This window comes from Phoenix dactylifera, chromosome 8, assembly GCF_009389715.1.
Source record: "Phoenix dactylifera cultivar Barhee BC4 chromosome 8, palm_55x_up_171113_PBpolish2nd_filt_p, whole genome shotgun sequence".
Classification (NCBI taxonomy): Eukaryota; Viridiplantae; Streptophyta; class Magnoliopsida; order Arecales; family Arecaceae; genus Phoenix; species Phoenix dactylifera.
Window position 1 is genome coordinate 28,553,256 of NC_052399.1, and position 17,689 is coordinate 28,570,944.

The 17,689-nt window shown below is 35.9% G+C and overlaps 1 protein-coding gene across 1 annotated transcript; it reads right to left on the reverse strand.

Annotated features, from left to right (window-relative positions):
• Window positions 1–12,706: 12,706 nt before the first annotated feature.
• LOC103712577 lies at window positions 12,707–17,032 on the reverse strand. The gene is made up of 5 exons (XM_008799135.4): window positions 16,592–17,032; window positions 16,018–16,504; window positions 14,831–15,317; window positions 14,655–14,736; window positions 12,707–13,187 (listed from the first exon to the last, which is right to left on the reverse strand). The coding sequence occupies exons 1-5, from the start codon at window positions 16,661–16,663 to the stop codon at window positions 12,969–12,971; spliced, it is 1,347 nt and encodes a 448-aa protein (XP_008797357.1). The 5' UTR covers window positions 16,664–17,032; the 3' UTR covers window positions 12,707–12,968.
• Window positions 17,033–17,689: the final 657 nt, after the last annotated feature.

The following is a 17,689-nucleotide window of genomic DNA, read 5'->3' on the forward strand; positions in this document are numbered from 1 at the left end:
TATTCCAAAAGGGATTTGGAAGATCATTACAAATATTTTTAGTAAATTGATCTTCTATATCCTTAATTTTTTGTTTGATATAGGGGTCCTTAAGTTTTTTTTGAATATCAAAAATATTAATTTCTTGTTGAAAGAAATTTAAATGTTTTTCCTTTTTCATAAGAATATTCCTTATCTCATTTATGATTTTTGTTTGTGGGTCTGTTATAAAAGAAAATACTATTTGTTTTCCTTATTTCATGGAATATATTTCATTACTGTCTATCTTAATTATCAGCATGATGTCATTTGGGAATGGGGTTTCTAAAATAATACTTTTGAGTTAGATTTCTTACCTCATTGCATATATAAGTATCTGATAATTTATCTTTTATTGGTAACTTACTGCCTCCTGCTGCAATAAATGTTTGCGCTGTTTTTTCAAAATAGCTTGTAGGGATTATTCCCTCTTGAATACAGTTCAAGTCTGCACCACTATCTACACGTGCAATTATGTTAGAGAACATAGTTATTATTTATAACAATAATAATTTTAATATACCATTTTTGGTAAGTTACTTTATCTAATATATTTAAATATTCAGGTAAACTATCTATTTACTGAAGAATAATAGTTTTATTCTTCTTTAGATCATCTAAATGACTTGGATTCAATTTGTTGATTTTCTAGAATTGTTATTGTAGATTTGATTTGTTTATTTTCAATTTTTAACAGAGTTATTTCTGTCTTTAATTGATTGACTTCTTGTTTCAAATCACTTATTGAAACTGGTTTTTCTCTTATTTGAGAAGCATGAACTCTGTTTAAGACTTCACTTAATTGATAACCAGGAATAGGCAATACCAGCCTGGATGTTTCTCACTTATTAGGGTTCTTCTCTAATAAGAATTCTAATACTTGTTTCTTTGTATTAGTATCATTAATTTGATCTAATACTGTAAAAATTTCTTCTTGACTATTGGTTAAGACATTTAATCCTTTCATCTTTACTATTGATTTCCTTGATCTCTTCTTCATCTGATGTGTTATCAGACTCGGTACTTTCTTCCTCCTCGAAGGATGAATTTAACATTAATTTTACAAGTTGATTCTTGAGTTGATCATCTACTTGCAACTCATTAATTTTTTTTTCATTAGACATTTGGTAGCATAATGTCCAAATCTGCCACATCTGTAGCATTTAACATCGTATGCCCGATGCTTTCTTTTATATTTTTAAGAGCAAATTTCTCCTGTTGTTGTTGCCTCTTTTTTTTGTACCATTTATCATTGTGTTTCTTTCTTCGTGGTATTTTATGAATATATTTTTTACTCTTGTTTCTTTTTAACTAGACCACTTGAAAGTTTATTTTGCATATCAAATGCAAACTGATCACAGAACTTACCAAGTTGGTATTTTGCTGTAAATCTTTGCTTGTTTAATTGGTTTCCTAGCTTTAAGTCATTGCATAAAGCTAAACCTTCTTGGACACAAATGTTTATTAGTTGTCCATAAGTATATTGTTGGTAATTAATTGTGATACCATCATTTCTTTCTCTGACAATTTTCTTGATTTTCTTAACAAATAAACGTGGTAACTTTGGATTTCCAATATTCAGTATTTGGTTCCGAGAGTTGCATTACTCTTGAAAGAAATGCATCTTTATACCATCTAAATTGTGTTAATGTTGGACACTTTAGATTTTGTAAAAGAGTTTTTATCCTTTCTCCTAATAGTACTTGATACCCTATAAAGTTTTGTACAATTGTAAGACATAGTGTATACACTGCGTCTTGTTGAGTGGTGTGAGTTTGCATACTACTGCTATGTTGATTGGGTTCAATTTTTACTGTTTTAACATGATCTAAAATTTCATTCTTCTGGCTTTGACTAAGGTAGAATATCCACCAGCCTCTTAATTGTCCGGTGAAGCCAGTTGTAATAAATTTAGCTATTTCATGATCTAAATTTTCATTTTGTTTACAAATAGTAGCATGCATCATCATTCGATGTATTACATCTACAATCTGTTTATCATTTAATCCATCTATGTTTCATTCATAGATATGTTTTCCAAAATAAGAGTTCTGGAATGGTTCTTTTTCCTCAAATAAAAGGTTCTGTGGAGATGGTCTCTAGTAATTATATTTTTTCAGAGGTCTTGGTTCATGTCTGATTGGATTCAGACTGGACTCAAGTTTCTCCAAATCTGACTTTTCATCTGGATTGGGTTTATTCCCAATAGGATTCAAGTTAGACTCAGATTTTTCTTAGTCTGATGATTCTTCAGAATTGGGTTCATGCCTGACAGGGTTTAAGCAGAACTCTTGATGAAAAATTTTTTCCATTTCATCAAGATCTTCCATTTCTGATGGTTCATCAGAATTTATTCTAGAGTGTCTATTTACTACTCTAAGGTGTAAATTTTTTAATTTCTCCTCTAGAAGCTCTATGAATTCAGAATTTGATTTATTTAGTTTAAATCCCTGAACTTCTATAGGAGGTTGGATCATTGGAAGATATATTTTTTCCTGTTTGTCCTCTTATTTATTTTAAGTTTTAATAAACTTTGGATATCTTTTTTAATAGAATTATGGATTTGATTCATCCTTTCTTCCAGCTGTATTAACTGGTTTCCTATACACACTAAGTATGTATTTGTATATTTCTGTGATTTAATTAAAGAATTAAGTTCTTTAATTGTTACCATTGTACTTGCCACCTTATTTAAATTTAAATAAGCTATAGCCTCAGTTGATTGTAATTTAATCAATTTTTGTGGAGGGAAAGGTGAGATTATAACCTCATCCTGTACAGTCTTCCAGGCATGGTCTGCCGTACCGGTCCGGCCTGGGACCGGTACCAGATCAGCGTGGAATCCGGTACCAGTAGTTTACTGTTGAAGAACCGGTACGAAACCGGTTCCAGGTGTTCTGAATGACTGTTAGTTGGTTTTCCTGTTGTCTCAGGTAAAATCCAACAAACCAAGGTACACAGAATTGTATATCTTGTTTTTCTTCTAATTCTTGATAATAATGAGTTTTATAGTATTCTAACAGTTGAAGAGAATTTTTAAGAATACCAGTTTCTAAATTCTCTATGTTCTTCTAACTAAAACTCCCTATTTAGAAGTTTTCTAATTTCACTTCCTGGGTTTAAATTCATTGAATATGGTAGCTCATATCTGATTGGGTAGGACTTTCCTTCTCCCTTTCTTTTGAATAAATTCCATAAGGAATTTGATTTTTGCTTATTTCAATTCCTCTACTATTTCTATTTCTTCATTTCCTATATGGGAAATTGAAGATCTTGTAGGAGGAACTTCAAATGTTTCATATGAGCTACTTGATTTAGATCTTGTTATATCAGGTATTTTTATTTTTCTTCCTGAAGTGTTGAACATAATTTCAACAGTCCCATCGGTCAATTATACTATTTGATCTATGTTCGTGTTTATAACAGGCTGAGGAGGAACTGCTTCTTGCAGTGTCCATACTTCTGGAAGGTGGATTTCATCCCACTTAATTGACCTATTGGTTGCAACACTAGAAGTTCTTAGATTTGTTTCAACTAGTGTTGTTTGACCAGGTGTGGTTATTATCCTAGCTTTAGGTGCTAGGGTATTTAATACCTTATAATGGATCCTGTAGCTTACCGCTATAATTTCGGACCTGGCATGAAATCATATCCATGCGTACTTATGTTAAGCTGTAAGGCCTCTAATAAGTTCTCATCAGTGAGTGATAGGCTTAAATTAGGGGTTACATTAAAATAGACCGGTCCATGACATAGACTGGTTTCTACCACTGCTGCTATAGAGGATTTGAAGTCATTACTTCTTCCATCTCTAATTATTGCCATAAGGCTAGCATCTATCCCTAATAATGTTAGCGATTTGAATGCCACCTGTATCATACCTATATGTATATAATTATACTTTCCTAGGTATGGTTTACTGTCTTCTTCACTTAACAATTTAAACATTTGACATGATCCTGATGTTTAGATTGTTTGCTCTATGGTTTTTATAGCTATCCTTGAGCTAAAATCTAACCAACCTATTTTATAAATTTGTGTTGGTGGAACATTAGGGATTGTCTATTTGTTTAATTTATCCAAATATTTTGGATACTCAATTAATTGAGCATTTTTAATTAATTGATTATTAGACTAAGAACAAATAGCATTCCCAAGGCACTTTAAGCCCATGGACTGACCCATGCCTGGGCGATTTGGGACTAATCCTCTGAACCCCCGCATATGGGTACTATTCCCCTCACGCCCTCTCGGCTAACGGGTATTATATATATATATATATATATATATATATATATATATATATTATTACCAACTTTCACATAATTTCTGGAATATCATCTTATTTTCTTAATTTTCAAAAGGGAATGATGTGGGTGTCACTCAATCATAGGGGAAGTTTCTTATGCCACATGGTTGAGGGGTATTGGTGCAATTCAGGGAGGTCGGTGCAATTTGTGAGGGGTTGGTCAAATAATATTGTGCAGCTGCACCATTTTCATGTTGACATAAGGAAACTTTTTATATGATAGAGGGGTCTGCATTGTATCATTTCTTTTTCTATGTTTGTATTATATTATGCTTCTATTTTGTTTCATTTATATCTTCTGCTAATATTTCTTTTTTACTTTTTAGTTTCAGATTCTATCTTCTTTCTTATTTCCAATATGTGTTTCTCATATTTGTCTAGAATTTCATTTTCTTACTGTAACTTTATGGAAAAGAATGTTTTTGGTGTGTAAGGTTAACGGTGAGAATTATTTGGGTCCTGCCCAATCATAGGAGTTCCTTATGCCACATGATTGAGAGGAGTTGATGCAATTCAGGGAGGTTAGTGCAATTTCTGAGAGGTTGGTCAGTAACAATATAAAACACCATTGCCATGGCGACGCAAGGCAACTTTTTATATGATGGAGTGGTTTGCCTTATAGAATTTCTCTTTCTTAGATTTTGGTTTATATTTTGTTTTTATTCTGTTTCACTTGTATTTTTTTTGTTTGTTTTTCTTCTTTATGTTTTTTCTTAAAATGCCATCTTTTCTTTTATTTCTATTTTGTGTTTCTCACATTAGTCTGGAATTTCATTTTTATCTTAACTTTTTGAAAGAGAATGCTTTGGACGCCCCCCACTTAATCATAAAAAAAAGTTCATGCCATATGGTTGAGGTGAATTGGTGAGAGACTGGTGCAATTTCTGACCAGCAATATCACCATGCAATGTCATGCTGACATAAGTGAACTTTTTGTATGATAGTGTGGTGTGCCATATAGCATTTCTTTTTAAAATCTTTGGTTTTATATTTTTTTAATTTTATTTCACTTTTATCTCATGTTTATATTTTATCTTTCTTTTTACATTCAATGGTTTAGTTCATCTTTTCTCCTATTTCTATTGTGTGTTTCTATATATTCTATTTTCTGCTTGTTTTATTGTAAGTTTATTATTTAGTTTTGTATATTTTGTGAAACAATAATGCTCTGAATGATTTGTGTTCCCTATGCCACATGGTTGAGGGAAAGTGGTGCGATTCTGGGAGGCTAGTGCAGTTTCTGAGGGATATGCCATGTCATTGCCATGTTGACGGAAAGGATCTTTGTATCTGGTAGAGTTGTGTGCCTCGTAGCATTTCGCTTGAGACTTTGTTTTGATGTTATGTTCCTTATGGCAGATAGTGGTACTTCAAGGTGGTTGGTGCAGTTAATGAGGGATCATTCATTAACAGCATGCTGCATGAGCGACATGTCAGCCGAAGGAACTTTTTGTGCGATAATGGTGCCCTATAACACTTTTCATTTTGGAATTTGGGTTTCATATGTTCTGTCAATTTTGTCACCATCTTCCATTTATTGTCCAGTCTTATTTTAACTTTCGTTAATTCAGGTTTGCATTTTCTGTTTTATAGTCTATGTATTTCTTTTTATTTTGTTCTTAATTTTATTTATTCAGTTTATTTTTTATTTTGTTTGTGTTATATGGTTTATGTATGTTTGGAATTTTATTTTATTTTTATTTTTTTAAAGTAAGAATGCCTTGGGCTCCGATAGTCACATGAAAGTCCTCATGCCACCTTGCTGAGTGAATTGGTGTGTTTTGCAGGGGGCTGGTGTACCAATGAGGGTTCACTTAATGATGTTGTGCCATGCTCATGTCATGTTAGTCGTGGAAACTTCTTTGTGTGACTGAGTGGCACATAGCATTTTTCATTTTGAAATTTAGTATTGTATTTTCTTTTCTCTTTAATTTTATTTATATTTTTTATCTATTTTTTAATTTTCAATTTCATAAATTTAGTATGTATTCTCGTTTAGTTTATATTATTTTACTTATCTATGTGTATTGTGTACTCTATAAACTTAGTTATTTCGGTTTATTTTCTTAGCTTTGTTATTTTATTTGCTATCTGGATTTAGGTATTCAGTTTTGTATATTTGTTTGACATTTCAGTTTTTGAAAAAGATGCTTTGTACTGCCAGTCATGCACAAAATTCTTGTGCCATGCGATAGAGGGGATTGTTGTGATTTACAGTGTTGGTGCTATTAACAAGGGGTTGGTCAAATAATGATGCAGTCTTGACAGCATATCGGCATGGGAAATTTTGTGTGGCAGGATGGCTTCCCATAGCATTTTTCTTTTTGAAAATTCAGTTTTATATTTATTTTATTTTCTCCTATATGGATTTTCACTTGTCACAAGTTTATTTTTGTAAGTTGTGTTTTTGGTTTATTTTCTTTTATTTTATTATCTATATACCAATATTCAGTTCTTAAGTTAATTTTCTTTCTTCTTGTTAGATTTATGCTCTATAGCCACCCCAATGTATAATGAGAAAATGCTGGGACAATGATAATAGTGATATGCGGTATCAGGTTTAGATATTTGCTCGAGAGTATGTCAGTGTTGCAGGGATGCTTGCTAACTACCTTCATCTTTTGTTTAAGAAATTATGCCGTATGTAGCTTTTCTTTTCTGCTGCCTAGGATATTTGGATGCCATCTCGTTTCTTCTATATACTTTGCAATCTTTTCACACTTAATGTAATTGTAATTTATCCATACTTAGCATGTAGTATGTATATGTTGTACACAGCTTACCCTTTTGGGACTGCTCTGTTTGTACTTTTTGTGCTCATAAGTTATTTGCACATTTGAATGCCATCTTCTTACTTCTATATTCTTGTAATCTATATACTTCATACATGGTATTTGTATTTTATTTTCCTTCCATTAGGTGTTGTGTAATTATGGTGGTTTAACCTTTTGTTTGATATTATTGCATGTAATGATTTATTGTTTCCTTTAGTTCATATAAGTTGGCTTGCTATGCTTGTTGAATGAGCGGTTTTTCTGTCAGGCAGATTGATAATAACGTATGTGATCTTCGGAATTGTTGTAAGTGGTTTGTTATCTAAATGCTCCTTGTTTTATTAAATATATGCTACTCAGTTTTTTTCGGGGAAGGCTTATCATGTTGTTGGGCCAAGGACATGGAGAAATGTTATCAGTAGATATTTATTATCAAAGCTATGATGTTCGAGTATCCACTAAGTCTTTTGTTTATGGGATTTTGACATGATGATCCCTTAATTTGCTTCGAATACTAGTTTAGTCCCTTTTTAATACAAAAAATATCCACCTCTTAGAGGTTTGGTTTAGTGGACAGATAAGTCCCAAACCCCACTGATATTGCAAGTCTGTTATTGTTGAGATGCTTAACACCTATATTACCCTTAAGGGGATTTTGATGAACCAAATTGCCTATGTTTTTTCCATCCCATTTTGTTTTTTCCCTCACGTCTCAGTCGAGACAGACATATGTGACTCAATCTTTCCACGCCTTTCTCTTTCCCACCCACCACATCACCTCCCTTCTTCAGCTTGGAGTGCTCTCCATCGCCCCCTGTCCTCCATGGCACCAGTAGTGCAACATGAAGGTCACCAGTGAAACCCATCACAAGAAGAGCTTCATGTTTGTCTCAATCCCTTTGTCACTCTCTCTTTATCACTTTTCCTTCTACTCCTTTAAAGGGGTTTTATAAACTAAACACCTTTCAATCAGCCTCTCCCCTGCCACTTCGCTTCCTTATTTAAGATGGGAAGGCATTTCAAAATCCTAAGTGCTTCACATAGTTTAAAGTCATCAACATATTATGTAATTCATGTGGATGTAAAAACTCTAACAAGGCAATCACTCATAGAAGCCAAAATACACAAAAAGTTGCTCCCTCATAGATGCCCAAATACACAATAAGTTCCTCACTTTTACTAGCCCAAACATAACGGTGATATCCAATCCATTTGATCTCGAAGTCCAATATAATCAGGACGGTTGATGCAAAGCAGTGAGTTCCATCCCCTAGAAGTTTACTGCTACACAAAGCAAGACACCATCAGATTCCAAGCCACTGATGTTGTAGTTGCAGCTAGTATAAAGATTGAAATAGTTTTCTACTTTAGTTTCTGATAGGTAGAGATCGAGCAGACCCATAAAACCTAGAGCTTATATGGATCATTGGCTTTCAGACCGGTTTGCTGAAACCAGAATATTGGATAGCAATTTGAGAGCTTTCAATCAGCCAACTGAAACTTACAGGCGTACCTTGAAGTTTCTTCCTTCTCTATTATTTTTACTGTTATATAGTAGTTCAGTCTGACATAATCAGTATGCAATATAAAGTAGTTTTGCATAAGCAAGTATATCTCTCTTTTCTTCTTCCCTTAGATGAGGTGTAAATTTATTTCAATCGAGAGCTGACTTGAAGAAATATCTGTAAGATTACAGATACAAAGATAAACAAGGGCATTTACCTATGTGAACACTCCAACAATACAAGGATAAGCATGGATAGAAGAATGATGAATAAATTGGTAATCTGGTTTGCTAGAACATGATGTTAAGTCGACTTCATGAAAACACTCTCTTGATACTGAAATAATTCATCCAAAATTTATATTTAAAGGTTTTAAAGAAGAAAAGGAAGAGGCGAGAGGAGGTGGTAGAGATTAGGCAATGGTGGTGGCATTGACAAAACAGGGTTTGATAGAGGAAAAGGAGGGAGGGAAAAATTAAGACACATGTATTTATGCTAATAGTAAGGCTTGCATGGACGAGGGGAGGCAGAGGCTGGGTGGGAGGGGAGGTGGGGGCCTGGTGGGAAAGAGAGAGAAAGAGAGAGGGGGGGGGCGCATGTATGAGGGGAAGTAGTTGGGTCACAGTCTTGTAGATGGATCAAAACTCGTCTAGGGTATCTACTGGGAGATTTAGCATACTAAGGTCAAGGACTTGGGTCTTAGGGGTCTATCTGTCCACCAAAATGAACCCCGGGGGTTGAATGTCTGATTTACAGAATAGGGAATTAAGTTTGGAATTCAAGACAGTTTAAAGGATCATTCACCAAAATCCCCTTCCTTTGAGCTCTAAAGCATTTGGCCGTTCATGGTCTTCTTCTCCATTTCTGATCTCTTGATGACTGTTAGTGTCTTTTTATAAGCTACCTGTGAACATAGTTCACTTTTCAGGAGTCCTTGGTTTCTTGAGAATGAAACTTTGCTTATACATGGAAAAAAAATTCTTGGTTCTATCATGGACATTTCATAAGCGACAATTTGCTATTATGAGATAAACGGAAGCCTATACTTAAATGAATCCCATCATTTTTGTTTACTTTGGAATTTGATCAGGAAGATGCGCTTTGTTTTTATACAATAAGGATTATAAGAGAGCTAATACTGAAAAAATGATCAGGACAGAGGAAAATCAATATGCACTTATTGTGAATTGCCCAAAAAATGTTCAGCTTTTAAATGGTTTTATCTGGAAGACAATGTTTTATTCAGAGTTTCAAAGTTTAGATGGTTGGTCTAATGCAATTGTCATTTTCTCAGGTTGAAATTATGAATATCTTAAACATGTTGACGTGCCATGCTGAAACTTTTGCTTGTCCGGCCTTTCAATTAGTTTGCAAATGAGCCAAGCTGAGTATCAGACTCCACAGGCTTAGCTTGGTAATGTTTGAGCTTGGCTTGAGCTCAAGCTGAGCTCAACTTAAGTTGATCACCGAGCTTTTATCAAGCTGAGCTTTTATCTTTGCAACCAGCTCATGTTCAAGCTCAGCTTGTTTATAAGCTGCAAGCTGAGCTCTTATAAACAAGCTGAGCTCTTAAAAGCTGTTTGAGCTTGCTTATTTTATAATAACCTAGCTGAGCCTCAACGAGTTGTTGTCAAGCCAAGTCCAAGCTGCTGATGAGCAGCTCAGATCGTTTTCAGCCATACTTTCAATTTGCTAATCCTAAAAAGTGCAAAAGGAGTTGGAGAAATTGTATGGCACCCATGATGGTTGCACAACAATGTAAATCGTAGTTCATAGTTCATATTTCATAGCATGAAGAATGGTGTGAACTGTGAAGACACTGTTAAAGGGACTAATTTTTTTAATGGAAGCAAGGGACTATAAATTTATAGGAAGATAGTGACCGCACAATAATGGTTTTATGTAAGAGTAGATAGGATTAATGGTTTATTCGGATAGAAATATATACGTGAGATAGGAAAGGAATAGTGAAGGAAATATTAAGCCAACTCCAAGTGAATGGGCAAAATCTTTTTTACTATGCTTTAAGGTTAGCTGGATTTAACCTGGTTGTTGTTATTGTAATCCATTCAAATGTCATCTAATCTAAATAGTGCACATAATGTTAAGAGAATAAACTGAGTAAAACAAGTAAACCAAACCCTGCTGTTTGGTCATTCATTTTAGTATTCATTTTGAGATGTTAAATGTAGGAAAGCTAGAATTGCACCAAGTACCCACCTGGACATACAATGGAACTTCATGATTCCTATAGCGATAAATAACCTGTAAACTTTGAATGCTATGTTTCTTTATTGAAAAAAAAAGGGTGAAAGCTATAGAATATAAATTGGTAAATATTTTTCCCCTTTGTGATTTACAGTGCTGATAATTGATATAGAATAGCTTCATATCACGGGGAGGTCCTATCTGACAATCATGGTCATCCGTTAATTGCACAATGGCCTGTGATTTTATTTTTAAAAATTAGAAAAGAGATTAGCTTCTAGTGCAGCCGAGAATTGAACATAGTGGGCCTGCGGATAAAAGTAGCACACGCTCTCTGTGCTTATTAATATCAGATCAGAGCTGCGGAGGCTCTACTTTTTCTGAGTCCGTCTTGCGTTCTCTAGGCAGATGTGAAGAGAGAGAATGGTACTAATGTTGGGAGTAGCCAAATTATTTTCCCCTGCTTTTGGTGGCTAATACCTACAGCAGACAATGAGTAGGCTATCCCTTCCCCTCTGCATGGTTTGGAGTTTGGAGTTTGGAGTTTGGAGCAGCAGGATGGTCACCCTGTAGTGGATATTTGTTCCTAGTTCCAACGCGCTCTCATGGCTTATTTATCCCAACCAAGAGGAGGGTAGAATTGAAAAAGGGGTGTCTTTTGCAGTCTACTGTGCTAGGTGCAGCAGCCAGCAATGTAGGCGAATGATGCCATGTAGCAGAAGGCAAGACAGTAAAGGTCAAACTCTCACATCTGGAAAGCTACTGTTGCTTCCTGAAGATTCTCCCGTCTATCTGTGGGTCCTGTGAACAGCAGTTGAGCTTCTATGGCCGTGGCCCAAGCCTTCGCAGTAGTGTCCCCTCTACGTCCTACCGGGGCCCTTTCCTCTGTCATAAGCATCAAGGTTCCCCGCATTCCAAGTCTCGTTTGAACTTTGAAAACCCCTTCTCTTCTCTAGCTCGCGAACGTAGCACTATGAATGTGAATAAGGATGGCAATTTATAATCCGATCCATCAATTTGATTCGTAAGCAAAACAGATTTGGATTTAAGATGAATACATTTTGGTCATAAACTCGTTAATCTATCTAAATCCGTTTATTAATTAAGTTAGATTTGTTTAACCTATTTTGATCTATTTAATAATTAGATCGTAGCCCAATTCATTTAATTTGTTTAAAATCTGTTTAATCTATTTAAAATCTGCTTAACTTATTTAATCTATTAAAATTTATTTAACTCATTAAAAAAAATCTGTTTAACCTATTTAACCTGGCTTGACTTGTTCAATAAATGAATTATATGAATCGGGTTGGATTATCTATTAATAAAGAGGGCAGATTCAGATCACAAATTTTAACTTGTTTAATAAATAAGTCGGATTGACGAATTTTTGATCCAACCCATGTCTGACCGAATCCAACCTGATTGCCACCCTCACGACACCCAAAGATGAAGTAAATAAACAAAATTAGGTAGCATGAGTTGTTTCTTGATGTTTTTTCCCCGAACAGTGTGGGTGTTTGTGTTCCCAGTTTCTTGTCCAAATTACTAGAATAGATTGGCGGAGTCTTTTCTATTTACCCTCAAGAATTCATAGAAGTGTCACCTACACGACCCTACCGTTCTCTGAACTTACTTAGTAATGAGTCTAGGGCTCTGTTTTTAGGTAACAGAAACAAACCTACTGTTCTTCCCGTATCACAGCCTGGATTAATTGTCTCGATGGCCGACGCGGTACAAACTACAACTAACGAGTTTAAAAAGTTTCACCAAAAAGAAAACTCACTAATAAAGGTTTTTGGATTCAATTAGCTTTTCCAATGCAGTAGAAGATCAGTCCAGGAATATAAATACTACTGTTGCTCGAATAAGAATATAAACGATTCTCCAGGTTGAACAAAATGCAGACCCTTAGAATGCCAAGTTTTTTTTTTGCCAACTTGGGTTGCAAACTTGGCTTTTAACAGAAAATGAAGCTATCTTTGCATCAGAAGGCGCATGATAGATTTGACTTATATTTATATCCAGTTCTTCAGAATTTTAAAAGAAAAACGCCATTTAGGAAAAAAAATAATGAAGCAAATCCATAGTCGCAACCCCTTCTGCTGAACTAGAAACAGGACTTGATGAAGAAAATTGAAGAATTCTTTTGTTTTACAAGTTGTTACAGGGAAAACATCCACAGGGTGCATGGTGAGACAAATAATAGTTGAACTGGCTATTCATTCCCTGTGCTTGTTCAGATGCTATCAGTAGCTTCTGCGAATGCTGTTGCTGTGCTGCTGCTCTCCATTTCTGGGCCCTTCTTTGGACCATTGCCATTCTTTTCATCAGCTTCTCTTCTAAATCAGATCTCATCTTCTGTATTTTGACCTGCTAACACAATTTAACAGTCACAATACTCCATGCCAAACAATGAAGTATGTACTTTTTGCCAAACAATTTCTGTCACACGTATGCATTAATAGATTTAGATTCATCAAATACTATGTGGATTCATGCTTGAACACAGTACAGGTGTTCCACAATGAAGTGTTGCACATCTGCTGCTCATATTCGACTTATTACTTAGCACTCTAGGCAGATGAGGTGAGAATCTGGAATCAAAAAAGAGAAATCGTAGGCACTTAACAAAAACCTACAAGAAGTGAAGTCCAATTGCAGAGTTCGTAATGAGTGTCATCAATTTGATGATTATATAAAGAATTAAAATCCAAATGGTATTGTTTCTTCAGAAGGAGATAGGATGATTAGAAAGAGAATGAGAGTTCCAACATTTGGCTTCAAGACTCTAAGTTACAGTCAGGGTTATGGGCCAAGGAATTGAAGAAACCATCATTCAGCTCTCCAGCATATTTTGAAGTTTTGCAGCTTCAATAGTATTGAACAGCTGTGGTCTAGGTTAGTTTTGCACTTCTACAATTTAAAAAGGGTATGAGTTCGTGGCGATGCGAGAAGTCTGCAAACAGGTAATAAATCTAATATTTTGGCCAAGAAAAACCGCGTATTCTGATTTCACATTAACAAGCCAAAGTGCAGATGAACTTGCACTGATGTTAAGATCAAGGCTGAAAAATGGATTAAAGACTACTCTTTCTGAGTGTTTTGCTGACCATTCTAACTGGTACATTGCTGATTCCATGGCCCCAGAGTATACACAGTGCCCAAATATAGATCAATTAAAGATAGATGTTTATATAGCAAAAAGCAACTCTGGATTAGTTTCGTTTGAAAAAGAAGTTGGATTAAAACATCAGATCAACCTTAAGAGATATGGGAATCCTAAATTTGCAAAGGGGCATGACAAAAAAACCACAACTGGACAGACGACGAAAAATCTAAGTAGTACTATAGATTAAGTAGAACAACAAAATTACATGAGGATGTAACCTCACTGAACAAAATATCCAGTGTTTCTTTTTACCACGAGCAACAATGAAGTAAAATTTAGAACATGATAAGGATTCTGAGAGCTAATGGAACCTACCATGATGCATTGGTTATATCAATTAATTTAAATTTTTTTTATCCCTCAAAAATAAAATATACTGAAAGTACAGTGTAGAACAAGAAATTTAAAGTGGATAGGGGAAGACCAAATCTCCCTTTATCACACTCACAATTTAAGATACAGTAGAAAGTGCTTCATAAGCAACAACTGAGAATAATTTAGGAGGATGATAAGGGCTCTGATATTTGATGAAACATAGTCATCATGCATTGCTCATATTTGTTAAAGTTGAGAGTTTGTTCTTATTCAAGTCTTCAGGAGAAATAGTGAAGGCTAATTAAGCTGGATATCTTAGAAGGGTAACCGATAGACATATTTTGATGTGTTACCTCCAGCTTTCTGGACTGGGCTTCTGCTTTAGCACTCTCAAGGTTTATCCATGCTTGGATCTTTGCTTCTTCTCTTTGATATCTACATTAAATAGCACAACATATAAGTTTAAAATTGGAGCTTATCAGGCAGACAAATAGATGTTAATCTCTCTAATTTCACGTCAGCTGCCCACCTAATACAGATTTTGGCCTTCTCCTCATCTTCCCATGCAGAGGCTCCCGATTCAGCAAAGCTCTTTCTTCCACCATCAACCTCGCCATATCTCAAACTTTTTGATATCTGATCTTCCTCCTCTTCTCTTGAGCTCCAAACTGCTGAATTAAAATGAGCACCGAACTCTAGCTTAGCAAAGTGACAGTCCTTAAGCTTAGAAATATCAATTCCGGTGCTAGGAGCCCCCAAAGGGCCAGATCTGTCAGCTGGAGTGTTGTGTCTCGCTGGAGAAGATCTTTTGAAAGGAGTATGGCATCTTGATGTAGCCAAGCTCCCGGTTGGGGTCATCTCGGTTCCAACATCTCTGTGGCGAACCTCTGAAGCCACATCAGTCTTTGCATCTTTCATGGGCACAGAGAACGAACTTTTAAACAGAAAGCCTTCTTTAGCAGGCTCAGGTTGTCGAAAAATTGGGAATATTGGCTCTAAATTATCAGTAAATTTATCTGCAATGATATTTAGTAAAGTGTTTGCTCAAATCACAAAATGATACATAATGAGATTATGACAGATGGATTAAAAGACTGGCTTATGTCACAATTTTTAATGATGTGAAAAAGTCATTCAGTAACCTTTCCATAATACTTTTATCAAAAGAGAAAATCCACAGTTTATGCAGACTCATACTGAAGAGATATGCAGCAAGAAATATACCACAGGAAAACGTAAGTGCATGTCATAGAGATGGCGGGAGGGAAGAAAGAAATTCAAATGTGTAGGAAGGATAGTGAACATTAAAAGTTTGCAAAGCATCTCCATATATGTTTATTTGAAGAATAATATGCGAAGTAGTAATTTAGTACCAAAGGAGTTGATAGGGGAACAAAAAAAAGAAAAGAAACTCAGTACTTTCAATCCCATCACAATATAGACATGCGCAAAGGAGTTAAGAAATATAGAACTGATAGACCTGAAAAGAGAGGGAGACAACTAACGGATAAAAAAAAAGCACTAAAGTGACAACTGAACAATTATCTTTTTCACATTATCTAAGGAGCTATAGCAAGATTAAAGACACTTCCAGCCAACCAGTTATGAAATAAAAACAGATGAAGAATTCCCAAGGACAATAGATTTTTTTTGGTTCCAAGGGTTTAAAGGTGAGAGTGGAGAAAATGGAAATCTATGAGTTGGAAAAGCGATAACCTTTCATGAGTGCTTCTGGTGAGACTCCATGGAAACGTAAGCTTTGCTCCAGAAGCCCATCAAAGCTTGCGACTGGTAGGTTTGGGACCTCCCCAGGAAACCACGGTTTCCCTCCAAAGGCATCACCTTTCTGATGGATCTGATGGCAGGAGGAGCTACTGATCAACCACTTCTCCGCCTCATCCCACTTGGAAGGAATGCCCTTTCTTCCACCACTGAAGCCGAAGACCGGTCTCCCAGGAGTCGAAGGAGCTTCAAAATCCCTCTTTTGCACATACGAGCCATTCCCCTCGCTCCTTTGAGCTGAGGCTTCAAGATGGCCTATAAAGTTCTCGTTACTGCTCTTTGCTGCCATTGGAAATGCTCTGACAAAGTCTGAGGTCTCCTTGAGGTTGAGCTTGCAGAGTGGATCAGGAAAGCTATCTCCTCCAAATGGGTCTGCTCTGTTTGTGCTGCAGTAGCTTGAGTCATCTTCTAATGGTGAGTCCTGTCAAAAATATTCAAACAAAAGGTTGAAAAAAAACCTTTAAAGCTAGAGGAGTGGCGAGTGGAGAAGTAAAGGGAAGATTTTTACCGTGGTTGATGGGAAAACAGAGGCCTGCTCTGGAGTTTTGGGCTCCATGGGATTGAGACTAGAAGGCTTCATTGATTTCGGGCTGGAGGATGATGCACTATCACTCCACCTGGTTTCCTAAGCTTTCTATCTCTTCCATGTGGAAAAGCCCAGTCTTTCTTCCTTTCCCTCCCCAAGATTGAAACAGTCTTTCTTCCATTTCTGGCCAAATGGCTTTTTCACAACAGCACCATTTCTTTTGCACAAGTTCTTGGATGGAAATGTGGTGGCCTTTTCAGTTTACTTTGAGGTGGATGGCAGCATGGAAAGAGCGGGGGGTGGCGAAGAAAATGAAGTCACATGAAAGGAAGCTTGCTTTCGGCGGCGAGAGAAAAGAGAGCTGTGTCGCTGCGGGAAGAGTGAATCATTTGAATTTTTGGGGAGCTATTTGTTTGACCCTTTGACCCATGCGGGCTAGTTGTATCATTACTCCATCCATGTGGGCATACCTTTAACTTTAATGGGCGGAGGTTTAATTAATGTACCATCTTGGTTGGGGAGCGTGGGGTTGAGGGAAGTTACAGTTTGGTAACTTATCCAACAAAAAGTTGAAATTGGATGGTTAATCTTCTTTCGCAATGTCAACATGGTGCCTTATTTCTGAGAGAAGTTACAGTTTTGTAACTCATTCAACAAAAAGTTCGGATGGTATGGTTGATCTTCTTTCACGGTATCAAGCCTCAGATGGTGCCTCATCTTAAGCACTCCAAACTCTCTTATTTATCGATCCACATAGATCTTGAAGCGAGTGTTGGATAATTTAATGGTGGATTCATCGAAAAAAAAAAAAGATGAATCCTTCTATGAAATATACAGCCTGAACCTTTTCAGAGAAGCACTGTGACTGTGAATGCTCTTTTATTTAGAGAGGCTAACAGGGCCTTTTCAGACTAGGCATGCACTTGGAGAGGCTAATGGGATCGCGGACGGGATGACTTCTTATATGCCGTGTCACTTCGGGGTACCCTATGGGCTGGAGAGGGGGGTTGCCTAAAGCATTTTGAAAAATGTTGTTCTTTCGAACTATATGAAGCGCCCATTTTTAGCAAGAAGAAAAAA